This window comes from Aulonocara stuartgranti (assembly GCF_965226115.1).
Source record: "Aulonocara stuartgranti genome assembly, chromosome: 3".
Lineage (NCBI taxonomy): Eukaryota > Metazoa > Chordata > Actinopteri > Cichliformes > Cichlidae > Aulonocara > Aulonocara stuartgranti.
The window spans coordinates 71,306,178-71,323,553 of NC_138941.1; the positions used below are offsets into that span (position 1 = coordinate 71,306,178).

General features: G+C 43.7%; 1 protein-coding gene across 1 annotated transcript; it reads left to right on the top strand.

The window, feature by feature from the left end:
- The first annotated feature begins 12,542 nt into the window (after positions 1 to 12,542).
- LOC309703669 (P2Y purinoceptor 14-like) lies at positions 12,543 to 14,100 on the top strand. The gene is made up of 3 exons (XM_082528619.1): positions 12,543 to 12,650; positions 12,750 to 13,009; positions 13,217 to 14,100. Exons 1-3 carry the CDS (start codon positions 12,546 to 12,548, stop codon positions 13,881 to 13,883), a joined length of 1,032 nt encoding a protein of 343 aa, XP_082384745.1. The 5' UTR covers positions 12,543 to 12,545; the 3' UTR covers positions 13,884 to 14,100.
- Positions 14,101 to 17,376: the final 3,276 nt, after the last annotated feature.

Below are 17,376 nucleotides of genomic sequence, written 5' to 3' on the forward strand. Positions count from 1 at the left end.
TATTTTATTGTACTTTTTATATTTTACATTTATATTTATTATTTATCTTGCACCAAGGGAGTGGCACTCCAATTTCGTTGTACTCTGTACAATGACAATAAAGGCTATTCTATTCTATTCTATTCTATTCTATTCTATTCTATTCTATTCTATTCTATGTTTCCCTACTGTAGGGGTCGGTTCAGGGCTCTGAGAGGGTACAAGATGACAACTTTGGAATTCTACAAGAAACAGTCGATCATATTTGTTTGTCAAAGCTGAATCCAGGGCAAACTACGCTAAATTAGCATTTTTAGCTAACAACTACAATAAGCATAAAAGTTACTGTACGGCTATCATTTGTCAACATGACGCTTGTTCTTTTACATGTAATACATTTATTAACAACCTGAGAGTTTATCCGCTGGTCATTCGACATGACGAATGATTTCTGAAGTCTTAATTCAGCTCAAGACGCTGTAGATTCCCGTCAGTAACACTTTCGGTCCGCTAGTAAAACGTAGTTCTATTAATCTGCGCTTGATTACTTTTGAACCGGAACCGGATGTAAGTCCCAAAAAAACAGAATTTTGGAACTGAAACTGAATTGTAGAACTGAAACTGAATGGTGAGAAGTGAAACTGAAATTATTCAAGAGCTAAATTTTTAAAGGATAAAATATGGTTTCAAAGCAAATGAATTCATTTTCAAACTATAAAATTCAATTTCAGTTTAGTGATGATCATTTTCAAACCAATAAATTGAATTTCAAATTAGGCTAATTCATATTCTGTTTTTAAAAGCATTTATTTAAGTTACAATTCAGATTCAATCCGAGCAATTCAAATTCAAATTGAACTTATTCAAATTCAGTTTCTGATGGCACAGATTTCTGCCCATATGAAAGGGCATAGCCTAACATATAAAACAGGAACAGACCGCTATGTAATTCATTTATTTCAACAAAGTAACTTTATTCTGAATATCACCTTTTTAAACGGTAACTGTAATGGACTACAGTTACTAAAATTTTGTTTTAAATATGTAATGCTGGTACATGCACTCTGTTACTCCCCAACACTGTCTGTGTACAATATATAGTGCTCTAGCATGGTCCATGGTAGTGATGTGCAAAAACACAGTGACTTCCAAACCCTTTTCTCAGTGATGATTCAGCTCTCATAACTCTCCTCCTCTCTCCTCTCAGTTCCAAGTTCCACTTAATACTTAATACTCCAGGGCTGACTGAGGCCCTCTGTTAAATAGTCAAGGCAAGAAGATTAGTGGCAGGTTTGACGTCTCCAGCACGGGAACGCTCCCAAGAGCGCGTGACCTTGATAAACATAAACAACACATACAGAGGGAAATGAGAGGGAGAGGAAGTGAGAACACCACACCAACGCAAGTCGACCGGTAAAGATCATCAGACCTTGACAGTTTCCATTTTGCATCATAGTCTAAACTTTGTGGTGACACCTCACGGACTAAATAATGAGTGATTTAGAAAAGTTAACATCTACAAAAGTGACCAAAGAAAAAACAAGGAGGATTTTGGTGAAACACCTTCAGTACAAGTGACTTTAACCAGCATTAGCCAAAGAACAACCAGCAAGTTTCATGTTGCCATGTTTTTATCCATGGCAACATGATGTTGCCAGGGGATCACCAACTGGTTTCTATGCTTAAGTAACTGTGGTGCAGCTGAAGTCATGTTTCCGATATCATTATTTTAACTATAACTGTGACTCTATTATTTTACAAACTTCAGCAACGTGTCTCATTACTGTCACACACAGGCATTAAAAACAGAAATATTATGTTCACTGTCATTAGTTCAAAATGAAAATATATTGTTCAAAAGGACAATTACTGAATTTTAACATTTGATATGTTCGCTTTGTGCTATGCTCCAGGACTTGATGACTCAATTTTCTTTTATTTATATTTAATTTGAGACAATTATTTACTGTACAGCTAACAGAGAGGAACTCATGTGTTTCCAGAACGATGAAGCCACTCACCCAGAAAGATGAGGAAAAACTGTGTGATATAGCTGACGTCACTACTGAGCATCATTTCTGGAACTGCCATATGTTGTTTCCTGATGTCTTTGTTTTTTTCTAACACAATAATTCCAGGTTTCAGTTCATGGCTTTGCTTTTGTTCCGGTTTGTTTGTGTTTTTCAGTTTGCCTATCGATAAAGATTTATTTTTTCAAGTTTATTAGTATTAAAGTTGGCATTGCAGGATAACATGTAGGTTTTCATTTTCAGATTCTCCCTTACACTAAAAAGTCGTCTTATCCCTCAATTGCAGCGGTGTGAAACATAAATCTGGTCCACTGGAAGGCACAAAATTTGGATTTTTAATTGTATTTTCATATGTATTACAGCTTTTCCTACTAAAGGTCATTCATACTACACCATGATAATGAAGTACAATACTACATAAACAATTAAATAACCAAGAAATGTTTTTCAATATCTAGTATAAAAAATAAAATAAGACATTTCTTGTAAACTGACAAAGATATTCTTTAAAAAAAATACAGGTCAATCAATGAATACATGAATGTAAATTTGACATATTCATATCCATTTTTCACGGCACGGTGGTTAGCACTGTTGCCGCACAGCAAGAAGGTCCTGAGTTCAATTCCACCATCAGGCCGGGGTCTTTCTGTGTGGAGTTCGCATGTTCTCCTCCTGAGGATGCATTTGTAGGCCGATTACGTCACAGCAACGCAACGAAGGCTGTCCAAATTCGTAGACTCCTCCGAATGCAGTCGACAAATGCGTCCTCTTTTTCCCTGAATTTGAAGGATGGGTCAGGTCTGTCATTAGTTGCCCAACCTATCCCAGAATTCATAGCGCGGTTCCAATTCCAGTTTCCAACAATGGCGGCCGCTACTAAGTTTTTAATATCACTCTTATTATTCTTTCTGGGTCAAAAAATAAACTTTTAACATATTTGCAGGCGAGGATGTAGCTGTGTAAACATTAAATATCTGCTCGGTTTATCAAGATATCACATATTTGCAAAAGTGCTCCGACGTTTTCGGAGATGTCTGTTATCCACCAGCTCGATAGCTATCCGAGAGCTCAAGGAGCAGAGAACAGGAAACTCCCGGCACATCATTTTCAGTTCACCGCAAGGAGCAGACGGCCGAGTTTATTAAACTCCACCGAGACAGCAGTGACACAAATCCAAAGGCTACACCGTCCAATTTCACAGGGGTTTACTTTCAGCCTACCCGACCTTTTGAGGATCCGGCCCACGTAGACCGTGAAGGCCGGGTCCTCAGGAGGATGCAGCCCATGAATTTGGACATGACTTATATACACACAATTTGTAGAACTACTTATTGAGATGGGCAGCTGGCTGCTTTCTGTCTCTGTCAAGGCTGTCCATATCTGAGAGGAGACCGTGGAGCTACAGTAGGAAACCATTTGATATTAAAGACAGAGCTTTATCAAAATACCACCATCCATGTGTGTAATGAACTGTTCAGATGGGTTACTGGAACAATAAATAAGTTTAAGTATAAATTTTCATAAGATAGAAAGAAAATGATGTTGGAGTCATTTAAAAGAAAAGTTTGTTGTGGAAAAACTGTTTGTTATTCTATAAAAAAGCTCTCGGCAAAGTTAGGACAATTGGAACAGCCCCACTCATCTTTCCAACACTGTAGCCAAAGACCCAGAGTTCAGTTCACTGAGTAGTCCCTTAACTGTAACTAGCAATTAATTTATGAATTATCTATCCATCCATCCCTCCTTATCAGGGTCAGATCAGAACTGGACACTATCCCAGGTACCATAATAATACATAATTCTTTAGGTTTTAGAGAACAAGACTGTGAGACTTTCTCCAGGTTCGAGTTAGACGAGATTAGACAAGGACCTAATAAGGCAATCAGGAATGATAAGGAAGGAGATGGTGAACAATGTGTCCGCCTCTGCCAGGGCCAAAGCAACACGTCCAGTGACCAAAAGACAGATGAAAAGTGAAATTCACATTTTTCTATCTTTACTATCTTTACTCTTCTATCTTGTAGCACATTGCATTGGACCCATTTATCCTTCAGAGACTAAAATAAAATAAAAAAATCTGAATATAATCCAAGTAAATAATATGATGACTGGTAAAAATAAAAAGATTACAGACAGTATTGTGGAGCCCACCATCTGTATCCCCAAAATTACCTGACTGTGGAATCTGTATCGTGAGGCCATGGGTCTTTCATCTAGTGTTTGCAAATATACACCCAGAAACAGGAACTTAGCCCAGACAGGCAGAACCTGGACTCATGGGCCAGAATGGAAACATACAGCAACACCCTTGACACTCAGCATGGACCATGACACTATTGATCTTGTTTTTAGAGTTTGTTCCTGTGTTGCTATGATTAGTGCCACTGTGCCATCTTTCAGCCCAGCTTTGTCCATCCACTGGTCCAGATTTCTAATATTAGATTAATATCAGCCACTTCTTCTAACTGTTGGTGCTAAATACCATGTTTTCATGTTTTCAATAATGGTTGCTCTTGCTCCTCTTTTTCTCTGGCTTCGGCTGTCTGAGATAGTTACTAAGCAAATAATAAGTCGTAACTATCTTCCTGATGTATTCATGAATCTTTGTTGTTTCGTCCTGGAAAGGGGTTCAGACACTATCTAGTCTCCGGGTGCCTTCCTTCTGCTTAGTGTATGTAACACTCCCCTAGTAAGAGGGCAACAAACAGCTTATATATGGTCCTGAAAAAAAAGAGTAAATGATGAGATGGATGAAAGGTAGTGTGTTTTCCTCTCCCGCATCTGCTAAAGCTTTATTTATACACATTCACATGTTCACAATAGGTTACAAAAACTTCTTAATCTCTTGTGTCACATTACTAAAATCTGAGTAAACTAAAATAATATAAAAAAAATCTAAACAGTCATATCTGTTGCTTGTTATTCAAAGTTACACATGACACTCTTTTTCCCCACACATAGTTTAATAGAACAAACATTCGTACTGGTTCAAATACAAACTTGTATTGGAAATTTCCACATCAACATTTCAGAGTGACCAGAGTTGTTATTACACTAACTTTAGACAATTACAGTGGTAGAACATCAAACTGTCTCTGTGAACTCACTAATATAGAGGAGCTGTGGTGTACTGTTGTTACAAGAGAGTGCCTTCAGTTTAGAAGAAGCCACAGACAAAGGCTACTCCAGCATGCGGTGAGCTAAGCTAGCTCTGCTCTCTTAACCATAACACGTTTCAAAGAGAAAAAACAGACAAATACAGATCCCACCAAGACAAACTGTTGGTCGGGTTTTACCCTTATTTGGCATCTTAATCATGTGGACCACATGTGTTGCCTTATTATTTACTAACCTGAAAAAAACAGGTGGACTACAGGTAGTGTGTTTTCCTCCCTCGTTTCGGCCAGATCTGAAGATGAGCAGTAGCTCACACTAAACCGTCTCACTAGGGTGGAGGTGCCCCCTTGTGGCGCAACTTGGGATTGCACAACATGTTGACTCTCCACCCAAAATCACCAAATTAAGGGCCTCCTTTAAGAAAAATACACCTGGAAACTTATACAATACACAAAAGGTAAATCACATAATAACGCTACCACACATTACGGTGTATCACATACGTTCTTTTTTTTTGTCCCATCTTATCTTAATGACCTTGTAGTACCATATCACCCTATTAGAGCGCTTCGCTCTCGCTCTGCAGGCCTACTTGTTGTTCCTAGAGTATTTAAAAGTAGAATGGGAGGCAGAGCCTTCAGTTTTCAGGCCCCTCTTCTGTGGAACCAGCTTCCAGTTTGGATTCGGGAGACAGACACTATCTCTACTTTTAAGATTAGGCTTAAAACTTTCCTTTTTGCTAAAGCATATAGTTAGGGCTGGACCAGGTGACCCTGAATCCTCCCTTAGTTATGCTGCAATAGACGTAGGCTGCCGGGGGATTCCCATGATGCATTGAGCTTTCCTTTCCAGTCACCTTTCTCACTCACTATGTGTTAATAGACCTCTCTGCATTGAATCATATCTGTTATTAATCTCTGTCTCTCTTCCACAGCATGTCTTTTATCCTGTCTTCCTTCTCTCACCCCAACCGGTCACAGCAGATGGCCCCGCCCCTCCCTGAGCCTGGTTCTATCGGAGGTTTCTTCCTGTTAAAAGGGAGTTTTTCCTTCCCACTGTCGCCAAAGTGCTTGCTCATAGGGGGTCATATGATTGTTGGGTATCGATGAAGCGCCTTGAGGTGACTTTTGTTGTGATTTGGCGCTATATAAATAAAATTGAATTGAATTGATGAATATCACATTATCAACTTTTTTTTTTTTTTTTTTTTTTGCCTGTCCCTCTTTTGCCATCAGAATTATTGTCTAAAGGCAAAGAAAGATCACATACGTTCTTAAAATGCAGATAAGGAGTTTTCTTGTCTCTCCCCTTTGCTCTCTCTCTCTCCCTCTCTATAGACAGTGACATGTTTTTTGTGTGTTTCTAAATCTGTTGCACTTTTATTGCAGTGAAGACAAACAGGAAGTAAGTGAGAGTGCAGGGTAGAAGTGTGATCGCGGTGTTTCCAGATTTAAAGCAGTACGATAAAAGAGCACATAAAAGCTCAAGCAGCTTTTCCTACTCATTGACAACTGCAGAAACATAGGTGAGTCCTGCTTGTTTTTCATCTTCCACTTTTTTCTTCTACTGATTTCATGTTTACCTTAAAATATGCATATATAAAAGATACTTTACCAGCTCTGACACGCTAGAAGAGAAACACTATGTTTCTTCGATACAGCTATCGCAGCATCACAGCTGGTTTCTGGCAGTGTTCAAGATGCACAACCTACAGCTCTATAACACTTTTTTATTAACTAAGAGCTCCTAACTAGCCTGCAAATCAACCTTACACTCATTTTTTGCATTTATTATGAACAATCTGTGAGTAACACAACATTATATTTAAAAGTGTTGTATATTCAGCAATGCAATATATTTGGTCATTTTCCATCTGCATACAGGGATTTCTTCTCTGCATTTATACATGACACACATACTGTGGCCCTTGTTAACGATTTTATCCAGTTGCTATTGCAGATGACAGCTTTAATCTATGTACTGAGGCGTATGATGACCCAATTTCGGCTTTTCAATCGGCTTTTAGAAAAGCCAGATAGTAAGGAAAGTAACAAATGTTGAAACATTGATCAGATTAGAGAAGGAAGTTAAACAGTTGATACTTGTTTAATGTGCAAGTTATGATAGGGGGCAGGGGCAGGGAGGAAGCAATTGCATGGGCACTGCTGAGCAAGAATAAAGTAGTTGTGGTAAACCAGTCATATGACCAATTTAAGGCAGCATAGTAATAAGATGCTATGTACCCATTTTTAAATTGTGGTGATAGGCCAGGTAAAACCAGAGTCATGATAAAAAACAAAAAAAACAAAACGCTGTGTTTTTTCCTGAATACTGTCGTCACATTTACTGTCTAAGGACAGCGCTAGAAAGCAGTCTCTGCTGATGACCCCCCAAAAGTTTAGAAAACAAAAAACACCATTTCCTATCGGTGGAAAAAGGTACAATGTTGACCTATCAAAAAATGATATGGAAACATGGTATTTGTTTTTTTAGGAAGAGGGGGACGTTTTAGGAGTGATGGTTGTGAGAGAACAAAAGAGAGAGAGTTTTAAGATGTGAGAGATTTGTGACATTTAGGCTACGTTCACACTCCAGGTCTTAATGCTCAATTCCGATTTTTTGATCAAATCCGATTTTTTTGTCTGCCTGTTCACACTACAAATAAAATGTGACAGCACACGCGCTCTAGTGTGAACGCTCAAAGTGGCCCGCATGCGCAAAAGAAGACGTCACACACAACGCGCTCTGTTTACACCCAGAGCAAACAGCATTGTTTGACTGATGGTCTTAATATAAAGACTTCGGACTTGTGTTATTTTGTTATTTACATAATAATGTAAATACATAATAATGTAAATAACCTAATAATGATCCTTATTGCTGTTTTAGAGGAGCGGTGCTTCAAAGGATAGCTGCAGATTTCTGTCAGAATCTGCAGAATATACAGTGCAAATAAAATGTTCACGTTTCTCCAACGTTGTCTTCCCAACAGTTTCACTGGATGGCCAGGAAGCGTTCACGATGTCTTCTCCGGCGCTGATAATTGCCGTCTGTCTTGTGTCAGTGACGTAAAAGACGGATTTAATGCGACATGACCGTTCAAACAGCAGTCGCTTTCTGAGACATCAGATATGTATCGGATTCAGTACCACATACGAAAGTGACCCAGATCGGATTTGAAAATATCGGATTTGTGCCGTTCACACCGTCACACCATGATCGGATATGGGTCGCATAGGGTCAGAAAAATCGGATTTGATGCGCTTTCGCCTGCAGTGTGAACGTAGCCTTAGTGTGTTTAGATAGTGTAATTGTTCGTGTTCAGGTTATTTTCTACGTGCTCGTGTTTATCTGTGCCACCTTTCTGTCTCTGTGCATTATGTTCTAGTTCCACTGCATATGTCATTAGTCAGATTATGTTCAGCCCTGTACTCACCCTGCTGACAGTACCCCCCACTCCCCCCGTCAAAGGCCGGCACTCGACCAACCAAAAAAGGGTGGGCGGATGGGACCCAGGACGGGGGGACAGACTCCAAAACAAAGACAGTTCAGGTGGGCGGCCACGTGACCAGTGGCTGAGACAAGAAAGACAGTTCTGGTGGGCGACCACGTGACCGGCGGTGATGCTGGAGTAGATATGGTGGGTGGCCGCGAGCATGGCAGCGGCAGCCGCGAGGAAGACGGCGGCTGCCACTGAGCAGGTCCGGCGGTGATGGAGGAGCAGCTGCAGGTGACGGCTTGGGAGGTGCAGGTGCAGGTGCGGAAACCTCTGGCTGAGGAGCGAGAAAGCTCACAGCTGGCTCCGAATGCTGTGGCGGCAAGTCAGGGAGCAGAACAGGATGATACATGAGTGACTGGGCCAAAGACTGGGTAGGAGACTGGACTACAGGCTGAACTGACTGGACTACAAAAGACTGGACGACAGACTGGACTGGCTGGAAGACGGGCGATTGGGGGACAGGAGGAGACTGAACCAACTGGACAGGAAAGGCCGGTAGATTAACAGAGGTAGGGGAGGCTAATGGCTGAGGTTGGTGAGGCTAATGGCTGAGCTATAGACTGAATTAGTGAGGGGATAAAGCTGCAGCTTGGGCTAGTGCATCAGGTGCTTGAGCGGGGAAGAGCTCAGCTAGCCTAACTAGAGATAGTGTGAGGGCATGAAAGGCTGGATCAGGAGGTGGATGGAGTGATAAACTAGCAGGTGGACGGGCTAGTTCTTCGAAGCCTCTATACAGGTCTGGTTGGGTTCTGGCTGCCCTCAGCCTGGGTGCTGGGGCAGGCATGGAAGGTGGCTGGACGCCAGTCACCTTCCCACCCAATGAACACGAACAGCTGCAGGAGTGGACTGGGTCGCAGCTGCCCTCGTCCTGGGCAGCTGGTACAGGTGTGGGTGTAGTCTGACTGATAGGAGTGGAAATAATGACTGGGTGAGTGATACTGAAAGGTAGGTGCAGGAGGATTTTTAAGAGTAGCCTGGGCTGATGAAAACTAAACAGGCTGACAGGTGGACGATGGAGCAGTCTCAGATAAAACAGTCCTAGAGTGAGCAGACCAAGGGCTTGAGTACACAGGGACCGTAATAGATTTATCAGAGAATGTTCTGTCCCTTCTGCCATCACCATTTACAGTCTTTAATTGAACAGTCTTCGGGGGTGTTGAAGTGCGGATATTGTCCTTAACAAATCCCAGCTCAGAGGGAGCAGAGCAGAAAAATTCTTCCCAGTTCACATCATCCTCCAGGAGGGAAACTCCCCATGGATCGGAGATTAGTCTATTATTTGTTTTAAGTGAAGAATGAAATGAGGAGGGTGGAAAACAGTCACTGGAACTCAACACGGGGAGTCGCTCAAAACGGTCCATTTTATGGTGGCATATGCACCGCTTTCTCCGGGAAGAGGAAGCGGACGGTGTAAACAACTGAGCGTCTGGTGCGGGAGCCTCCGTTGAGCGGAGGTGGGAGGCGTAGCCGCTGTGCCGTGGCGATGCGGAGAGGCCAGTGAGTGAAGCGGCCGGCGGGCGAGCGAGGAGCCGAGCGAGGGAGTGAGCGGTCGAAACTTGACCAGTGACACCCACCCGGCAAATGCTCCGATGCAGGGGAGGCAGCAGGTTCGCCCAGAGCCAGATGAGTCCCTGCAAAGACGTGTTCTCTCTCCGCGAAAAGTCGCTGTTTTCCCCTAAGCTCCTCCGGCCACCGAAGGAGCGCTGCCTCCTGCCGTTCCTGCTTTGTTCATTCTCTCGATCCAATAAATCTTTTTCACTCCTGACAGAATGACGCGACCGGTGCCAAGAAGACACACTTTTGACCCAGCGGACTCTGACTTTTTCGAGCGGCAGGAGGCAGCGCTCTCCATGTGGGCAGAGAAGCTTCAGGGGAAACAGTGGCTATTTCTGGAGAGGGAGCAAATCTTCGACATGACTCGTCTGGCTCTGGGCGGCCCTCGAAGATGCCAGGGTCCTCCACCTGCTGCCTCACCTGCTTCGGAGCATTCGCCGCGGAGAGTGGGTGTCACTTGCCAAGCTTTGGCCGCTCTCTCTCTCGCTGCTCCGCTCCTCGCTCGCCCGCCAATCACATCGCCCGCCTATCACAGGCCACTGCTCAAGACATTATCACTGCTAAACCTGGTAATTTCTCCCACTCAATCACCATTTCACCCATCAGTCAACCTTTTTCTGCTAGCAGGGCAGCTCAGAGACTGCCTTCCCTTCCATCTGTTTCACTTTCTCAGGTGAGGGCAGCTATTGCTCAGCCTGTCCCTGCAGCACCTCCTCGGGTGGCTAGGGACCAGCTAGCACTCACTCCTGTGCCAGCTCCCAGGACGAGGGCAACTGTGACCCAGTCTACCTCCACACCCATTCCTGTTTTTCAGGTGGGGGTGACTGTTGCCCAGCCACCTCCCGTGGCTTTCCTAGCACCCAGGGTGAGGGCAGCCAGAATTCCACCTGACCCCCCTAGAGGCTCAGCTGAGACTCTCCAGCTAGTGCCCTCATGCTCTGGAGGCTCGGAACAGCTAGCCTGTCCACCTGCTAATCCAACACCGCTTCCATCTCCTGATCCAGCCTTTCATGCCCTCCCACCTTCCCTGGTGCCTTCAGCCTGCCTTCAGCCAGAGGTTCCCGCACCTGCTGGCCCCGCAGCTGCCGCTCCGTCACCGCTGGCTACATCACCGCCGGCTCCTACACCGTCGTCTGAAGCTGCCCCTCCGTCACCTGCAGCTGCCCCCTGTCGCCATGCAGCTGCCCCTCCGTCACCACTGGCTCCCATGCTGTCGCCTGCAGCTGCTCCTCCGTCGGCTCAAACGCCGTCGCCGGCAGCTGCTCCTCCGCCGGCTCCCACGCCATCCTCTGCAGCTCGTCGTCTGCAGCTCGTCGCCGGCCTGGTCGGCCTCCGGACCTGCTCAGTCGCCGCCACTGCCTTCGGCATGGCCGGCTTCTGGACCTGCTCAGACGCCGCCACTTCCTTCTGTGTGGCATGCCTCTGGACCTGCTAAGTCGCCGCCACTGGCTTCCGTGTGGTGGGCCTCTCGATCTGCTTAGTTGCCTCAGCCACTGGCCGTGTGGCTGCCTGTTGGATCTGTGTTTCCACAAGCCCCGCTGGTTTAGAAACTTATTCTCGTTAACGACAAAAACAAGATGAACATCTTTTACTTGCTAGCAAGGGAAGTCTTTGGTTAAGAACCAGCTCTTGGAGCTCACGCTCCTAACCTGCCTCTAGCCCAAAGTCCTTTAAAGAGCAGCTCGCTGGCAGCTATTTATTGACAAACTGTTACAATACACAATACAACACAAGCACCTACCACCGTAAACCCCCACAATGGTTCTAAGACAAGGCATTATGTGTGTGTATGTGTAAGCATCTATATCCATGTGCAAGAACCTTCGGCCGCCAGGTACCGGCCTTTGAAAGGAGGGGCGGGGGGGGGTCATCTCTTCCTCACCTCCACACATGACACTCCTGACATTAAGCCACGAAAATGATTTTTTAAATATAAAAACTATGACTTTGATTCTGAATTTATGGTTTTTGTCTGTGTTCAGATCAATTGTGTTAATGCAGTATGTCAAAATGAAAAAGAAAAAAAGTACATTCAGACATGTGAGATCGTGCTGAAAAGAAAGCCAAGTAGGCAAAGTAGTCAAAAACGGCCAATTAAACCCTGGACCCCAGAGGGTCAGTAAAAGTTTAAAGTAACACAATGGTTACTTTTCCTAGTAATTACTTTTTCAAAGTACCTTGCCCAACACTGGTCTTGAGACACCGAGTATGGTGATTTAGATCTGAAAAAAAGAAGAATGAATTAAAAAACAATACTAATGATAAAGTGTTAGTATAATTGGTTATTAAGAGTGAGCAGTGGATTTCTATGACTGCTCCTTCTTGAACTCAATAAATTGGATTTATTTTTCAGCTCCAGAAACATGGCTGACACAATAAATGTGACTTCATCTTCCAACCAGACCTGCGATGCTGTTAACACTTCAGCCTATCCTTTCTTTATGCTGGTCTACAGTCTAGTGTTCCTGGTAAGTTTCAAATCATCAGATCACTGTTAAAAATGTGTTAAAGGTTCTCAGTGTATGTGCTGAAGTCCTGTCCTCTCCATCCTTTCTGTGTTTCTTTAGGTGGGGTTAATCCTCAATGGCTTCATCATGAAGTTTCACTTTTGTGGAGCACAGCAGCGGGCATCGAGCAGCTTGAAGATCTACCTGAAAAACCTGACAGCTGCTGACTTCCTGCTCTGCCTCTCTTTGCCACTCCGCATCACCCACTATGCTAGCAGCTCTGTCATCATTCGGCAGCTCTACTGTAGTTTTGGAGCTTGTGCCATCTTCCTCAACATGTACGCCAGCATCATATTCATGGGCTACATCGCTGCCAACAGGTAAACGTCATGATGAAGATTAGAGGAACCTTTTACTGAATTCACACTGCATTTCATGACAATGTTTTTACTACAAATTCTGATAGCCTGACTAAATCACTGACATCACTTTTGACTTTATTAATTTCTACTGATCTGAAACCACTGTGACTGATTAATGAATAGTGACTGATTCATCTACTCAACCCCCGTTTCTTTTCTCTTCAGGTATCTAAAGATCATCCAGCCTTCAGGAACTCACATCCTGCAGACAGCAAAAACTGCCCACATCATTTCCATCATTACCTGGGTGTTTCTCCTGGTTCCGACTGTGACATACACCATCCTGTTTTTCATCACCCAGACCCCTGTGACCTCTAACCCCAGCTGCTGTGATCCCTTCTTTAGTGAATCAATCAAGCTGTTCTTCACAATCATCCACACTTTGTCTCCCATTATCTTCTTGTTGGTCTCCATATGTATGGTCTTCTTCTACTACAGCACCTCCCGCAGGGTGTTGCAGGCACAGCAGAGTCAGCTGGCCTCCTCTGGCTCCGAGAAGCTTGTGAAGTCTCGCAGGAACATGTTAGTGCTGGTCAGCATCTTCTGTGTTTGTTTTGTCCCCTATCACCTGGCTCGTCTTCCCTATAGTCTTCTGTGGAGCAATGACTCTGTAGGCTCAGTCTTGAACTATGTAATGGAGGTGACCACCATGGTGGCAGTTTTCAATGTCTGCCTGGACCCTGTTGTTTACTTTTTCCTCTGTAAGTCTTTCCGGGCAAAGATGAGGAAGGTGGCCATTGTGACCAATATCCGACAAGCAACTGAAGAGAGTGAGCTCAGCAAGGAGCATCTGGACATTAACAGTCTGCAGGAGACAGACACAACACTGTGAGCACAGAAGCAGGCATCAAGCAGCTTTCAACTCTGCCCTCAACAGTTCTCTACGTTTCATATACTGATATAATCTCAGCGATTTTAGTAAAGATTATTTACTTTTGTTACGTTAAAGAAAGAGGAATTTTCTGATCTTGGCCCATGAGAAGTCCATAACAAATAACTTGGTTATGAATGAATCTGTAAGAGGTTTTGGAAAGGAAAGCAAAAGACATCCCAGTGTACTTCAGACCCAGCAACACAATCAGACAGAAACTGGTTCATCCCGAACACAAAACTCCTAAACACAGACTTAACAATGTGGTGTATGCTGTACAGTGTAGCAAGGAATGCCCAGACCTCTACATCGGAGAGACCAAACAGCCACTTCACAAGCGCATGACACAACATAGAAGAGCCACCTCCACAGGACAAGACTCAGCAGTCCATCTGCATCTTAAGGATGCCAATGTTCACATTTTGGACAGAGAGGACAGATGGTTAGAAAGAGGAGTGAAAGACACCATTTTTGTCCACTGTGAGCGACCATCTTTGAGCAAAGACACCAGCTGTCTGCCATCTATAATCCAGTTTTGAGATCCCTTGCCAGACACCTTAACGCCCACTCACATCCTGGGCCATCTGGCCTCAGGAAATCACATGATGGGGTGGGGCCAGGTTTCACAATGAGCTCACCCGAAACCCTGGCTGATTGTGACCTAAACCCGTTTTCACACCTTGGCTCATGTGATTACGTAGAAGATCCCTAAGGGGTCCCTAACCCTCTTGGGGACACTCGCATAGGGCTTAAAATCTGTGACTCTCCTCCAATTGCTCTTAGAACATCTTGCTTAACTGTAACTAGCAATGAATTTAAGAATATCTTTAATCCATTCATCCATCTTCTCCTGTATATATGTGTATTACATATATCAATAATGTGATTAGGTAGAGGATCATTAGGGGGTCGATTGTCCCTCTCGGGGGAATAATTCCCAAATCTGGGACTCCCCACCATTTGACCTTAGAACTGAAGAAGCTTCTTGTATGAGAGGTGAAACGTCTTCAAACAACTTAAAGAAGTCCAGACGCTTTTCTTTCCAAGGTCCTTAGACTACGATGAGCTGGATGACTGAGAACCTTCACAGACAAGCAGGAGACTGTTGTTGTACAGTGGATTGAAGAGAGAGAGGAGCAGTTCGGTTTCAATCAGAGTTCAGTTCCTTGCAAAATAAATAAACTTAAAACAAGACAAAATCTGTTGTTTTCTACAAACAGTGTTGGGGAGTAATGGAATACATGTACCACCGTTACATATTTAAAATCCAAAATATGAGTAACTGTTTTCCGTTAGTGGTACTGTTTAAAAAGGTAGTATTCAGAGTACAGTTGCTTACACAGAAGTCTGTTCCTGTTTCGTATGTTAGGCTATGCCCTCTCTATTTTAGGTAATTCCACGGTGGTGGAAACCTAAACAAAACACGCATTAAGAGGCTCTAATGCCTGTGTCTCAATCTCGAGTCTCATAATGGCGTGAGGAAATATTTTTAAGAATAATTTAATATGAAGGCAAAGCGGAGTGTTACAGGTATAGCCCTAAAGAATGTAGCCTCGTGGGTAGGGATGGTATCGTTTAGGTTTTATCTGATACCGGTGCTAAAACAGTACTTTTGAAATGGTGCCGGTGCTTAAACGGTGCTTAAACTGGTGCTTAAAGAATGAAGAACACAAACTTTGTCCAAAAACCTCTCATGTTTAGCTGTTTTTTTTTGTAAAAAGATAACAATGTTAGCCTTTTCTGCAGCTATAGGGCATATATGGTATCACTCTTGGCTGGAAGCAATGCTTAAACAGTGGGAAAAAATCCAAAAACCTCTCATATTTAGCTGTTTTCCACTTTTTCTTTGGTCATTTTAGCCTTTTTGGCCAGGGTGAAGAGAGTATCTGCCATCAAACAAGAAGACAGCCGCATGTAACTACAACGGTGTTTGCTAGTTCACCTTACGTGCATTAATGTAATAACGTGGTTAGCCTACTCAACGTAAATTACACACGAACAACATTAAGCTACTCGCCCAGAGAAGAACGGCTGCTGCTGCCATCATCATCCGTCATCATTTCTGCTACACTGGCAGGGCTAGGGGCCAGGACTCTACTCTTTGGGTTTTTGGGGGATGTTGCAAACTCCGGGCCCGATAACAGGCACCACACCCGCAGTAGATGTGCACAGTGTGAGGTCTCGCAGCAAGCTATCAAATACGGTGCATTTCTCGGCTTTTAACAAAACGCTATATGTCTCAAGGTTTGTCGTCAGATTCAAGGTGTTACCTCCTTTGACAGTATCACAGTATCAGCTTAAAGCACTTGTTGCAGGCTGCTGAGTTTGCATCTTTTGCTGTGAAGTACAGCCAGACTTTTGACCGCTTCGCCTTGGGCATTTTTAATCTGTAGCTCTTCTCTAAAAGAACGTACGTACCTTGGCCCGCTTACTATCCTTGCAAAGGTAAAATTATTGGCTAGAATCCAAAGTGTATCACATCTCAGGAAAAAAGGCAACTACCGTTTATGTCAGACCGGTACACATCCCTACTCATTGGCAGTGTAGTCTGTGCCGCAGGGAGAATGGACTGCCATATCCGTTATGTGTCTGTGAGCGCGAGGGAGGGAGAAAAAGGAGAGTAGAAAAGTACGAGTTGTCATCGAGCAGAAACGGGAGCTGGAAGCATGTAAATATAATAATAACCACTGCAGCCAAGAAGAGTGCCTGACGAGCCCAGTTGTAAGTAAGCTATTAAGACTTGACTGTACACCGTGTTCATGTTTTCCTCTGAAACAATAAGTTCAGTTGGAGCTTTCAACGCCTCTCTCTGTCTCTTGCTATACAGTTGACCCAGACAACAAAGCATGTCTGTAAGACATGGCAAATTGTTTTGTTTTTTTTACTATGCCAACCCTTTTAGGTTTGTTACGGCCCTGGCCGAAACTGGAGTCCTAGGGGTCTCTTGTTTCTGTCTGTGTCTTTAAGAGTCCACAGGTCCTTCCTCATTGGAGAGCTGGCGGCTGCTGATTGGTCCCCTGATCTTGTGACTGCTTTGAAAATCCCTCAGCAGCAGTTGACCTGTGGCAGCCACTGGTTGTGTCCCAATTCAGGGTCTGCATGCTTGAAGTACGCGCACTACATACAGTGCGTACTATAAGTACGAGAAGTGCGGAAGTGAGAGGCTTGTGAAATGGGATGGTCTAGCCTTCGTCGCGCTGTTCAGGTTGCCTAGCAACCATGATACTAACCGCGAGAAACGTTACATACAGCATTGTGTGACAGAAATGAAGGAGAAAAAATGTTTTGTTGGTCATTCGTTTTTGTCATGACATCACTTTGATTAGTTGAATATCTGAGTATGAGACCACGGGACTGTAAAACATGATTGTTGGGCTTCATTTTTGTACTGAACAGTTATTTCAAGATTAGTTAGTAAAGAACAATTAGTTAATGTTGTTCATGAGACTAAAAT